Source organism: Balaenoptera acutorostrata, chromosome 1 (genome assembly GCF_949987535.1).
Source record: "Balaenoptera acutorostrata chromosome 1, mBalAcu1.1, whole genome shotgun sequence".
In the NCBI taxonomy this organism is placed as follows: Eukaryota; Metazoa; Chordata; class Mammalia; order Artiodactyla; family Balaenopteridae; genus Balaenoptera; species Balaenoptera acutorostrata.
In genome coordinates this window covers 5,842,835-5,857,190 of record NC_080064.1, presented here as the reverse complement: position 1 = coordinate 5,857,190, position 14,356 = coordinate 5,842,835, and the positions used below count along the sequence as shown (strand labels likewise).

Here is a 14,356-nt window from a genome sequence, read left to right as displayed (position 1 = left end):
CCAGAGTCATCTTCAAATTTTTGCAACTTCCAAATGAGTGAGGCCTGAATGAATGTATTAGTGAGGCCGCTATTCAAACATCCCTTGGATTAGGTGAAAAAGCTAATCAAAACAGAGTGATTTTCACGAAATGGGGATGCAACTTGATTTCATACAGTTGTGGGGTTGTCCCGTCTTGCTGTCCTCATGGAAGTCCCCAAATTGGGCTTATTTAATCACCCCACTCCGAGTGTATAAGTCTCTGACGTTCGAATGAGGTCTGTCCCGAGAGCGCGTTCGTTAAGCCCAACTTTTTCGTAAGTACAACAAAGTTAGCCTAGGTACCCAACTAACACATAGCTATATAGTACTGTACTGTAATAGGTTTATAATACTTTTCACACAAATAATACATAAAAAACAAACACAAAAAATAAACATTTTTAATATTATAGTACAGTACCTTGAAAAGTACAGTAGTACGGTACAACAGCTGGCATACAGGGGCTGGCATCCAGCGAACAGGCAAGAAGAGTTACTGACTGGAGGAGGGAAAGGAGGTGGGAGGTGGTAGAGCTGAAGGATGGTCAGCAATAGGAGATGGAGGGCAAGCTGCAATTTCACTCACACCTGACATTGATGGCACAGGTTCTGGTTCCTTGCTGGATTCAATTCCATCTACCCTCCTGAAAAAACGATCCAGTGATGTCTGGGTAGTAGCTCTTTTTTTCTCATCATAGATGACACGGTAGCACTGGATCGCATTCTGAACGGCTGCTGCAACCTTCGTGTACCGTTCTATGTTCAGGTCCTGTGCCTCAAACACTAACAGTGCCACCTCAAATAAAGAAAATCCCATGCCGTTTCCTGTGTCGTGAATCTCTTCAGTTCTTCAGGTACTTCTTCTTCCTCTTGTCTCTCTTCATCCTTTCTCTGGGCCTCTGTTTCCATCAGGTCTACCATCTTTTCGCGTTGCTCCACTCTCTCAATTATTTTCACTTTTGTTTTCCATCGTGATTGCTTGGAGCTTCTTAGCACTAACAGCTACATCACCACTGCTTTTACGCTTGCTTCCGCACATCCTGGGCTTGAAATAAAGACACTGTACTACTGTACTCTATACAGTACTATAAAGTACACAAAAGCACAACCACTTGTAGAGGATACATGCACATGACAATGTATGCCAGACACGTGAACTTACGTGATTGGACATGCGAACACACGTTCACATCTTTAAAAGTTCACAACTTGAAGGTTTGTATGTAGGTGACAGCGTAGTTGATCTAAAGGTTCGGGAGCAGTTAAATGATGGAACAAAAGGTCAATAACTAACTCAAATGGCAGTGGGCGCGAACCCTGGGACGCATCGCTCGCAAATCCCTAACGCAGCTTCCCCTCTCTTTTCTCCCCTCTTCCTCTCTTTCCCGATTTCCCTTCCCTGCCCTAATCCATTCCCTCTCAACCTCTCTATTTCCCTCCCTGCCCTCACTTAACTGGAACCAATCCTGGATCTAGGTATGTCTCTTTGAGGTGGCTGATAAAAACACTCATGATTAACAAGAGATAAGGTAAGACGACGATTCATGAAGAGAATAAAATAAAGCTCAGGTAAAGCCGTTATACAGAAAAGACATATTAAATCCTCTAAAATGGTTAACTGTGAGTCCCAAATTTGGCTGAACTTAGCAAACAAAGCAAAAAGGGAGGCAGTCAGTTTCAAGATCACTGTCAGTTGCTGTGGATAACATGGCTCTTCCAGGTACTAAGAGCTGAAAGAAACGTCTCCTACAGATGCTTATTAATAAGAAAGGCTGTGATGCAACGGACCTCCACATCCTTGCAATAAAGGCAATACTGGGGGACTTCCCTGGTGGCACAGTGGTTAAGAATCCGCCTGCTAATGCAGGGGACACGGGTTTGAGCCCTGCTCTGGGAAGATCCCGCATGCTGCGGAGCAACTAAGCCTGTGCGCCACAACTACTGAGCCTGCGCTCTAGAGCCCACAAGCCACAACTACTGAACCCACAAGCCACAACTACTGAGCCCGTGTGCCACAACTATTGAAGCCCACGCGCCACAACTACTGAAGCCCGCACGCCTACAGCCCATGCTCCGCAACAAGAGAAGCCACCGCAATGAGAAGCCCGCGCACTGCAACAGAGTAGCCCCCGCTCGGCGCAACTAGAGAAAGCCCGCGTGCAGCGACGAAGACCCAACGTGGCCAAAAATAAATAAATAAAATAAATTTAAATAATAAAAAAATAAAAGTAGGTGAGTTGAATATTTTACATTTCTTGAAGGAAAAGCTTTCTCTAAGTTAGTTGGTTCTTAACTGTTTATCATTAACTCTCAATGGATTTCTCTTCTGAAGGCCCTTAACTTTCAAAAAGTCCCTTTACTGCAATAAAATAACCTGTTCTCTTCTTTGTTTGGGAATGAACACATCTGGAGTTAGCGATACGGCAGTGTAATGTATAGGGCATTTCTTTCCACAATTCTTGACGGAAAGAGAGAAGCTGCCAATTTTTAAATCTATTTGACAATAAACACAATCAAGTCAGCTCCCTATTTACAACGTGGATCCCTCCATATCTCTGGGCACCCCCGGAGTGACTGCCCAGGCCTGCTGAGTGATACCCCTAGGCTGACATAAAACATACAGATGAGGGATATTTAAGGGAAACTGGACTTGGACTTCCCTTGTAAGAAAAGAACCCATACCAACGATTCTTACCCTTAATGTTCATGGGCTCTTTGATGGTGATGAAAGCTACAAATCCTTTCCCAGAAAAATACATACATACAAAGTTTTGCATGTAATTTCAGGAGACTCAGAGCCATGGGACATCTATGGATTCCAGGCTCAGAACCATTTCTCAGCAGACCATAAAAACAGAATGTTGTGTTAAAGATGTTTTGGAAACACTGGGTTAAACACCACTAAGTACATTTGTATTTCTTTAACATATGACTTTTCTGAACCTTATTATTCTAACGTGCACTCTAAATTGCTGGGGAAAGCTACTGGTAGGTGTGTCTCCTAAACTTATCTGAACCTTTTTTTTTTTTGTAGGGGGAGCTTCTCATAAGCATGTCCTGTAAGTAACTCCCACAGAAGAGTTTAGGAACTGAAATTAGTCCTAAAGAATACCATGAGATAGGGCTTCCCTGGTGGCGCAGTGGTTGACAGTCTGCCTGCCAATGCAGGGGACGCAGGTTCGAGCCCTGGTCTGGGAGGATCCTACATGCCGCGGAGCAACTGGGCCCGTGAGCCACAACTACTGAGCCTGCGCGTCTGGAGCTTGTGCTCCGCAACAACAGAGGCCGCGATAGTGAGAGGCCCGCGCACCGCGATGAAGAGTGGCCCCCGCTTGCTGCAACTGGAGAAAGCCCACGTACAGAAACGAAGACCCAACACAGCCAAAAATAAATAAATAAATTAATTAATTAAAAAAAAAAAAAGAATACCATGAGATAGACAGTCTCTGAGTTATGAAATTCCTGGTCCACTTTCATCAACCACAGACCCCAGTAAGGTTATTTAGGTTAATGATGAAGGTCCCCCAGGGACTAGTATGGGAACCCGACCCCAGATCTGTTCCCACCGCCTCCTTTCTTCCTTCTTCGGAGGCTCCTCTTCTTACTGCTTATGGTTCAGTCAATTCCTCCTCAGACAACGTTTGACACGTACGTGACCACCTCTTTAACCCACATTCTCCTTCCCTTTTCATTGTTGTAACTCTTCGAGATACTAAGAAGGATTTCTCTCACTCTCTCTCTCTCCTTTGTTCAATTCAAGCATAAAAATATGATTGTAATTATCATGGATAATAATAATAATGGGTTATGTTATCAAGAAACTGAAGTTATTTACTCTCTCTGGGTTTATTCCTCTAAAAAGTTAGAGAGCTAGACTTTGTTAATTTCAGAGAATCATTTTGGGTTCTACCCTGTGAATTAAGAATCTTCACCAAGAAGTTTCCCTTGACTGAAGTTATTTTACATATACATTTATTTCTATTCAAGCCGCATATTTAATATTCAATATTCAAATGTGAAGTTCACTTTTTTTCATTTGTTTTGGAACATGTAAGTGTAGGCTATGTATTTATATTTCATGTAGATTAGGTAGTTCAGTGTTTGACAGTTTATATGTGATATATGCATGCACACACATTATTTTAATTTTTTTCTCCTGCAAATTCAGAGTATCTGTTATGGATTCAAAAGATTTTAGTTATCCGTCTAGCCTGGGAACCCACCCACCATTTGTTGCACTGTTTATCTGGGAAATATTATTCAACTGATTTATAAGCTTTTAGAAACATCATCAGCTTTTAGGCTGGGCCCTTCCTATTTTTCACATTATTAGATAAAACATCTTTCACACACACACAAATGCCAGGGGCATTGATTCTGGCTAGAATGGAATGAATGGTTTCTTTCATTAGCAAAGACAAAAGGGTATTTAAAGAAATTCTTTGTTGATTATTCCAAACCACAGAGTGAAATATTAAGGACTTGAATCCTATTTTCTGAAAATGGTCCTAGGGATTGTTAGTCAGCACCCATTTAAAGGTCTACTGAAAGGTAACGATTCTGGTGTGTCTTCATTTAAAATGGGACTGTGAAAATGAAAGCATGTTTGAAAGCCTTGTTATGAGCTTCTGCGGTTTCAGAACGAAGGGTGCTTTCTTTGGGAACGTGATAGTCAAGGGTGAAGATTAGCACAGTACACCTGCCCAGAATCCTTTTCCCGGTCCCTGGCACCGTGCTTCTCATTTGGGAGATGCGCTATGCTCAGCTCAGGTGGTTCTCACCACAATTCTTGTCTCCAGGGGTGGGTGAGCCAGGTCTTCCTAATGAGAGTACTACCCCTCCTTATTCAAGTGATTGGACACATGAGTCAAGCTGGGCCAGTAAGGACAGAACATTTCCTGGAACTACTGGGAAAGAAGTGCTGTCTTCCTGGAGATACTTGCTAAACTGGCAAAATATAAGCCTGGAGCTTTGAGCGGGTCATCTTGCTATTGCTCCAGGAACCTCTGCCCGAGACTAAAATCAACAGAGAGGAGAGGAGAGCCAAGAGAGGGACAGACAGGTTTCTAATGACATCACTTGAGCATCTGGAACCAGCTATACTTAAAGACAACACCAAAACTGGACTTCATGAGAGTCAATAAAATCTTTTTTACAGAAGCCAGATTGAGTTGGAGCTCTGTCATCTAAAGCTAAAGGAAGAGCCTAAGGTGAATCCATCAATGTGGATCCTTTTAATAAATAAATCCTGGTTAAATTCTGCTTCCACAGACACACACACACACACACACACACACACACACACACACACAGACACACACACACACAAATCAATATCATTAAACAGACCTTAGTGGTAGTACATAAGAATCATTTGAAGCTCTCTACAAAACATGGGATAAATTTTGGCAGAAATAAGCTGTCATGCTCATTTGAAACATTCTGATTACCCAAATAAATCACAAAAAGAGAAAGGTATACTGAGCTCCTGTCTAGCTGGCGATCTTCTGTTGTTGAATTAAATACCTTCAGAAGTATCCTAACTCATTCACGCCTTAAGTTACTGCCAAATTGACTATCATAACTACAGTTACATCCCACACAAGAGAATCATTACAGAACACTGCGATTTAAAGAGAGTTATGAATTATCTGGTCCAGGGGCTTTCGATAGGTTTTGACTGTGGCCCACAGAAAGAAACAGAACCCAGTACACACACACATACACGTGTGCGCGCGCGTGCACACACACACACACACCCCTGAAACAAAAACTTCCCAAATTGATACTTACCCATACTATGAGCAGTGCATTCTGATTTTAATAACTGATGATGCTGACCACTAAGTTAATTTCCTGAGCCACTACTAATAGGCTTAGAAAACAGGTAAGGCACTGATCCAGGACTGTAAGGTGATTTACCTACGATTTCTCATTTACTTAGAGACAGAGCTAAAACAAAAACCTAGTACTCATCCTACCATATTATATTCAAGCAAACATTTGTTACCTCTACACATTCCTAGACAGCAAGCTTCTGGCCAATCTTAAGAAATCCCGAAAGGCGACTAAGACCCTGCTATTTTACCCTGACACAGGCCAAGACTTTTAGGGCCACTTCGAGACCATTTAAATGACAACCCAAATCCACTACGGACCTTGAATGGACCTGAATGGGAGACCCTGTGGAGTTTGTGTCTAAATTACCAACAGGCAGGACTGAACTGAATGCACGAGATAGGATCAGAGTCGGGTGTGTTTTAGAACTTTCTTGTTAACATTCTTCTCACTGTATCCAAGGAGTAACACCATGCATATAATGTTCTGGTTAACTAACAGTATTTATGAAACTCCACCTCCCAGGTTCCATTGCGCTAGGGGTAGTCGGGGAGGATACAGCTTCAGTGCCACCCTGCCCCGCAAAGAGCTGCTCATCTAATCTGGGAGACGAGGGGAAAGGGTTCATTAATGAGATCAGGCGTCAGTTAGGCTCAGAGAATAAGGAGGAAGAATTTTAAATGGAGAGCGGGAATGCAATACACGCTGAGTAGCTGCTGGCGGACGGGGGAAGGCGGACTAACAGAGTGGGAGCAGATTTGGAGGGTGGTTAAAATCAGAAGAAGAAAGGTGAAGAAACATAGACTAACTGGTCAATTTTGGTACTTGATAAGTGGTAATTTAATATATTTGGAGGCACTTATAACAAAGAAAAGTCGGTCTTTTGACTTCAGGACAATCCACTCAGGAAGGGCTAAGACCATCGCTGATGACCTTCATGATCATGAGCTCCAATGTCCTCAGGTGAGGGGTCACCCAGCAGGTTCCCAGCTGCTTCCTAAGTGTTCAACGTGACCAATGTTAACATGCAGTCTTTAAGGTAATTCAATGCAGCGTGTCTAGACTTCTCCCACCATCACCCAAATTTCATTGATGGCTGTCAGAATTTCCATGGAATATAAGAAAACGCATGGTGTGTAAGGTGTAATAAAGACAGGATTAAGCCTGTGTCACTTCCTCTACAACTGACAGAGAGCCTAGAAGGCAGTTCATGGCCTGCCTCTAGAAAGTGTGGGAGGCTTTATGGAATGAATGTTGTTTACTAACTTCATTCGTCCCCATTTCACCTTCCTGGACCCTCACTTTCCTTTTGCCTACTCCCTCTTTATTTCACCTATACTCACTGCTTAACATGTATCTCTGTAAGCTCCCTTAAACCCCCTTTTTTAAAAAAAAAAAAAAAAAGGTTAGGTGTACGCAAATAAACTACATCGCGTGTGGATGCCAAAAGCTTTTTGGCAAAGGAATATATAACTGAAGTAAACTCCCAAACATTCTGCTTATACAGTGCGACAAGATGCCCCGGTTGATATTTAACAATGAAGACCTGGCACCACTCAGAGGGTCTTCTTTCGAAAAGATCGATGGGATACAAATATTAACCCACGTTAAGTCAGAGAGAGCAAAGCCCTTTAAATGTGAGACGATACAGCAGGCACAAAAAAACAATTGGGAAAGGGATGGGGAAGTAACACTGCTAAGGTGTGCCACCTGTTACCCATGTTTTCTAGGACAGCCCAACATGAACGTCCTGCAGCGGGGCCAGCTGCTGTTACAGGCAGGAAGGCCCAGCAGAGCCCTCCACAGAGAACCAAAGAAAATAATGATGTGTCTCTGCGTGTCTACCACAAAAGCGGAAGAGTTAATAAGAATCCTTAAAGGATACAATGTTGTTATTAACTACTGCATTAAATACTGTGTTTCCATTCAGGTTATTTGGAACACAATTAATTAGAATGCCTGGGTCCAGGTCCCTTAGGAATTCCACGCAGTCCTCTGCTGTTTTCACCAATCAGAATTTATTTGGGAAATGCATACCCTGTAAGTAAATGCTATTTTCTAGAACATTAAACATTATTACTCCCGAAATCTAACACTAAGAAAAAGAGAAACATAAGCTTATTTGCTATCGTCTAATTTTGGTCTTAAAATAATAAATATATTTCTATAAACAAACACCATGGAAAGCGCTACTGCTTAACATATTTCTTTTTATCAGGTTCCCAAGCAACAGTTTCTCTATATGGCAGATTCTGTAGGGAAACTCTCCAAACAATTCCTTTAGCCAGAGAGAGAAGAGGACTCCTTCATATACAGCCAGCCATTTTACCATATGTGACACAACTTTGGGGGATCACAATTTTTAAATTTCAGGTTTTGGCCCCACTGATGGGAAAAATATAATGCATTCAAACAAACACACGAGGCACTTCATAATTATCTGAGAGCACTTCTCATGTTTACTGTATCTGCTTTGCTAATTATATCAATATATTTCAGACTAACCAGTAGAAATCATACCAAGCAATGGTGGACAAAATCCAAAACAGGCTTTAAGACTGCCATCATTCCCTGGTGAAGTAATTGATTAGGAAGATTATTTGCAAGAGTACTATATTTTCGGAAATTTGATACCTGCAGAAATCGACGAAGATTGAAAAATGGTCTCAAACATTTGACCACCATCAGGACCGGCCCTGACATTGGCCCATACCTAGGAAACCAAAGCAGGAGAGATCTTATAAATGCAAGAAGGCCACGCGGAGCCTGGCTGGTGGAAGCAACGGTCAGTGCGCCTCTCCAGTCCCTGCTCTGCAGGGAAGCAAAGCTCTCAGAAGTTCCTCCAAACCTTTAGTCTCTGAACTCAACCAAATTTCCCCGCCGTGTTCTACGCACGGATTAATAAAACGTTCATTCACTCCATTGGCCTGCTAGGAAAAGGCAGCCTCCAACCGCCTTGTCCCGCAGAGGCGTCTGGGGCCGAGGGCCAGTCTGTCCCAGCCACTCTCCCTGCCAAGCGGGCACTTGTCCCTGCTGCTCTCCTCTCGCCCTTCTCCCCGTGGAGCGGGCGCCTGGCCCCGCCCCTCTCCCCGCGCCCCAACCAGGGGGCACCCGGCCCCGCCCCTCTCCCCACGCCTCGCCGCGGGAGCGAGCACTCGATCCGAAAAGCCCGCCGCCCAGACGCGCCTCGAAAACGAAAACCAGCCGGCGGCCGCACGGGCGTCCGCGCCGCTCGCGCCCCGACGCGGCCACTCCCCGCACGCGCGTCCCCAGACCGCCACTCACCCAAACACTCCCACGAGCTCGCGCGCACACGCGTGTTCTCACACCCACGCCAGCCCCCACCGCCTCGCAGCAACACGCGCGCGCGCTCCCGGCCTCGCTCCTCCCGCTCCCCCACTAGCTCCACGAACACGCGTGGTGCCATCCCCTCACCCACGCTCGCTCGGTAAACACGCCGGGCGCCACGCGCACTCGCGCCTCAAAACACACTCAGTCCCTGCGCTCTCTCCATCAGCTCACGCGCCCCCTCACCCTCCCACTCGCACCGTAAACACCCGTGTCCGCACCCCCGCTCCGCAAACACGCTCACGCCCTCCCCCTCGCTCCATCAACACGCGCTCCGCACGCTCAGCCAAACACCCCCTCCCGCACGCTCGCCCCGTAAACACGCGCCGGGCCCCACGCACACTCGCGCGTCCAAACACAATCGTCCCTCGCGTGAGCACGCGCGCCCCTCCCACGCCCCCCCCCGCTCCTCCACAAACGCGCGTGTCCTCGCACCCGCTCCTCCGACACACTGGCTTCCCCCTCGCGTAAACACGCGCGCCCCCGCCGCGGGCACGGGTGCTCCCCACGCCCCGGCCGCGGCGCGCGCCCGGCCCCGGCCCCGCCCCCGCGCGCCCGGCCGGCCCGCGCGCCCCCGCCGGCCACCGCCCTCGCCCCGCACGCGCCCGGCCGACTCTCCCCTCGGCCGCACGCACACTCACTCCGACTTGGTGAGCACGACCAACGCTCGGTCGGGCTGGAGCCGAGACGCCTCTGTCTTCCTACTCCTCCCGCGCGGCCCCGCCCGGCCCGGCCCCGACAGCCCAGCCCTGCCCCGACCCGCTCAGCTCCACACGCCGCGGCTGGAACGACTTGGGCTCCGGGTACCGCTGTCTCCCCGCCACAGCCCGAGTGCGCCGCCCGGGCCAATAGCGGGGCGCGGCGGTGAGCTCACCGGCCTCGGCCACGCCCTCTGGGCCCCGAGGGCCAATCGGAGGGCGCTACGTCACCCGGAGCCGGGCAGAGGCAGGTGTGGGGCGCGGAGCCGCTCGGCGCGGGGACTGCGCCGGAACTGCGCCCGAGCCCCGCGGCGCCGCGCTGGACGGCGGCGGGCCCGGCCCGGAGGGTGCGGGCGGAGCGCGGCCTCGGGCGCGCCACGGCCCCTCGCGATGCCGTCGCCCGCCCCCCCGCCCAGATTCCGAGAGGCCCGCCAGCCGGGTGGCCATGGTCCCCCCGAGGGCAGGGACGACTCCGAGCCCGACGGCCGCGCCCGCTCCCCCGGGCCCACAGCCCCGGGCGGCCTCCTCTGGGGCCCGCGCCGCGCGGGAGGGGCGCTCGGGCCGCGTGCTCCCGGCCCGCGGAGCCACCCCTCGCCCGGCCGCCGACTCCCGGCCCCGCGGCGCCGTCGGGTCCGCTCGGGAGCCCCGCACCCTGGGGCCCCGCGTACCCGGGCCCGGGCTCCCGGCGCAGCCCCGGCGCGCCCTGCGGCGGCGGCGGCGGCTGCGTCTGCAATGCAGCCACGGGAGGAACCGGCGCTGCGCTGCGCCGCGCCGCGAGCGGGGGAGCGCGGAGGGCTGGGCGGGAAGGAGGGGCGCGGGGCGCGGTGAGCCGGCCGACGGCTGCGGAGCTGGGGCAGCGCCCGGGAGGCCGCCGGGGCACTTGGGCGGGTCCCGGGGTCGGAGTGCGGAGGGGCCCGGGTCGTCGGCCAGGGCGGGGCCGAGGATGTCTGGGCAGGGACGCTGCAGGACGGCTCCCGTGGGAGTTCAGGAGTGTCCAAGGCGCCCATTCCGGCGGCGCAGGGCCTGATCTCCTTAACTGAAGTTCTAGGGCCTCTGCCCATCCCTCGGCTCTAACCCTGGTGTCCAAAAGTTCTGGCTTCGGCTTTCTCACTTGGATGCTTCTGCATAGTATCGCTTGCTTCCCGCCTCAAGCCCAAGTCACACCTCTCCATCAAGACTCACGTCTGCAAGCAGCCTTCCCAGGCATCCCAAATGGACACCACCACCCCTTCTCCTTTCCCTGTAACAGGTGTAGTCCTGCCGATTCAATTAACCCCACCCACGGCCTTGCACACAGAAGGTGCTTGACCCGTGCAGACTTGTGATGAGCCCATCTTCTCTTTTTTCCCTCATATTCTCAAAGATCGTAAAAACTGGTTATGTCTCCTTTCTGCCATCTGGGTTAAAAAGTATCTCGAAAGATGGGGGCAGAGTCTCTTTTACTGAGCCTACCCAAACGCACACGAAAACAACCACAGAATTTTGCACAGCCCTCAAGACTATACAACCAAAACTGAGTCGTTGTTTAGAGACCAAGCCCAAGGACATCCCTAGTGGGGCTGGCTCCCATCCTGTGCCACACCTCTGAGCCAGCAAAGCAAGCAGGTGGAGTATGGTCTCACTCTCGGGGCCGATGGCTGATTCTAAACCTCAGCAAGTCCCTCACCTGCCCCGGCAAAGTCAGAACACTCGAACGCACTCACAATCCAGCTCCAACAAGTCCTTCATATTCCCACCCCCATTGCCTCTGCCCTGCTCTCACCACACTGGACCCCTGCACTTCCCTGCTCTGCTTATGCACTTTCCCCCCTTTTATCTGCTAGGGGCATTCTTATCCATTCATTGAGGCCTGGCTCAGATCCCCTGGCTGCTCTCAGCGGAGCAGACCCAGGAGCATTGTTATGCATTACTATTTCAACACTCTGTTTCCAGGAGAGGCAATGTAAGGGTAGTAGTCGGGGACAATTGTTAGATTCTCCCATTTGCTAACTGTGTTCCCCATGGGCTGTGCCTTCAGATCTATGGGTGAGAATTAGATGAGCCAATAGATGTCAGGTGCTTACACCAGTGGTGCCTGGCACATAAGTTACGCTCAATACAAGTTCGCTCTTGTTGCCATCAGAATCAGGGTGTCTTGGAGTGGCGGATAGTGGCTGGAAAGGAGTGGGGGTGGGTTTCTGGGTTTCTGGTAATGTTCTCTTCTTGACCTGGGCACTGGTTTTAGTTTGTGAAAACTCATTGAGCTGAGTTTCACATACTTACGATATATGCAATTTCCATATGTACTGTGCATTAATAAGAAGTATTTTTAAAAGTTAGTTGTTGTTAGCTAAGAAGGAGACACCTCTAATCTCCTTGAGAACAGGAATGGAGTCTTAACTTATCTTGGCACCTTGAACAATTCCAGGCACGCTGAAAGGATTCAGCTAATAGTTGTTGAATTGCTCTGAGTAGATTGTGAGCAACAGAGACCAACTGGGGAGGTGGGATCATGAGGGGCAATACCTGCCTTTATACACGCAGTGCAGGGAACTCAGGATGATTGGGTCCAGGTTCAGCCACCTGGACCCCAGCTAAAGAAAAAGCCTCCAGACTTTTCTTTCAGGTGGGGAACTTTGTTGTTGTTGTGTGGTTTTTGTTTGTTTGGTTTTGGTTTTTTTCTTCCCCATTGGATTTGCTTTTGAAAAGGCAGAAGTTCAGCTCTCGTTCAGACCTGGGCATCCCAGCTGCCTGCCATGACCCTTCACCCTTCCTCCAGCAGCTCATGTCCACCTGGCATGAAAGAAATGTTTAGCCATGGCTGCTTCAACACATTGGCTGGTCCCTGATGTCAGAGTTGGGGTCAGCAGCCTGGAGCTCTCCTTCCAGGCAGCCCGAGGTGACATTTCTGCACTAGGGAAGTCCTCAGCTGGGGCCATTCCCCTCTTGGAAGATCTGCCGCTCTTCTTCCCCTCTGCACCTCTGTCTCGGGGTGGAGGCCACAAGAGCAAGTGCCCTCCCTGGGCCCACACCTGGGAAGGCAGGCAGAGCTGGGGCAGGGTGAGCTGGATGCTTCCGGAGTAAGCTCAGAGCTCAGGCAGTGTGCTGGCAGGGTGTCTTTCCTCGTGGGTATTCATGCTCCTCTCTTCCAGGTTAGGAAATGACAGGGTGAGACAGGCATGTGCTTCAAGCAAATTCTTCCACTAGGTTTTTATGGGGCTTTGAGTATACCTGGGTCATTTTTTTAAATAGTGAAGAAGAAAACTTTGCTCGGTGATGACTTCACTTGGTAGCACCCAGACCAAGTGCAACTGTTGCATCTTAAAGCAGAGATGGTGTGTCCGTATCCCAGCCCTAACCTCTGCTGAGGGTCTCAGGAGGATGAAGGGAACTATGGTTTGTTGGGTACCTGATATCTGCCTGCTATTACGCTAGACACTCACATACACTGCTACTATTTCTCCTGCAAGCTGGATATTGTACAGAGGGAAAAATGAGGCTGCAAGGAGTCAGGTAACTTGCCTAAAGTCATACAGACCGTATGCAGCAGGTCTGGGTTTCAAGTTCTGAACCTGCACTCATTCTGCCCCTGTGATGGCTCTCCAAGTACCTAAAAATTCTTGCCATCATTAAGATTCCCTTTGTTTAAGAAAGCAGTCTGGGAAATTTCTAAGAACCAGGACTTCTTTTCTTCAGCCCTGGCAACTGTGATGATTGTTTATGTCAAGATGTAGATTCTACTGGGCCAGGTCCCTGAGTAACTGTGATGAATAGGACCTTCCTTACCAACTGGCATTGGACTTGAGCGTGAGAGAGAAATAAATCATTTGACATGGGGTTGTTTGTTACTGCAGCATAACTTCACTTCTCCTATCTCATAAGAAATCAAATATGTTTCTGCATATATCAACTTCTAATAAAAAATAATCAAATAGTAGTCCTAAACTAAGTGACAACTTAAAAATAAATGCAAGATGCATATTCGTTGTATCTTTAAGGCCTTAGGAAATATAAAAGTATTTTTAGAAACCATGGGTAAGAGTGTAAAATAATTCAATGGGGAAAGGATAGTCTTTTCAACAAATAGGGCTGGAGTAACTGGATGTCCCCATGTAAAAGAATGAAGTTGGGCCCCTACCTCACACCCTATGTAAAAATTAATTCAAAATGGATCAAAGACTTAAATATAAAAGCCAAACTACAAATGTCTTAGAAGAAAATGTCGAGGGAAATCTTCATGTCCTTGGATTTGGCAATGATTTCTTAGCTATGGCATCAAACCACAAGCAACCAAAAAAAAAAAAAAAAATTGGGCTTCATCAAAATCGAAAACATTTGTGCTTCAAAGGACACCATCAAGAAAGTGAAAAAGGCAATTCACTGAATGGGGAAAATATTTGTAAATCATATACGTGATAAGGAACTTGTATTCCTTATCATTCTTACAACTCAAGAATAAAAAGCAATCTATT

The 14,356-nt window shown here is 48.5% G+C and overlaps 1 protein-coding gene across 7 annotated transcripts in view; it reads right to left on the bottom strand.

Annotated features, from left to right (window-relative positions):
• Positions 1–14,356, bottom strand: part of CAMTA1 (calmodulin binding transcription activator 1) — an 888,068-nt gene that overhangs the window by 42,970 nt on the left and 830,742 nt on the right. The window contains exons 1-2 of one of the 7 annotated variants that reach the window (XM_057544800.1): positions 9,849–9,999; positions 8,494–8,572 (exon numbers count right to left, since the gene is read on the bottom strand). The exons of 4 other annotated variants lie outside the window; for them this stretch is intronic. In XM_057544800.1, coding sequence (XP_057400783.1) covers positions 8,494–8,533 — 40 coding nt within the window. In that variant the 5' untranslated portion in view covers positions 8,534–8,572; positions 9,849–9,999. Of the gene's footprint in view, positions 1–8,493; positions 8,674–9,848; positions 10,004–14,356 lie in introns of those variants that run through there. 2 more of the 7 variants (XM_057544801.1, XM_057544802.1) reach the window with 2 other exon arrangements.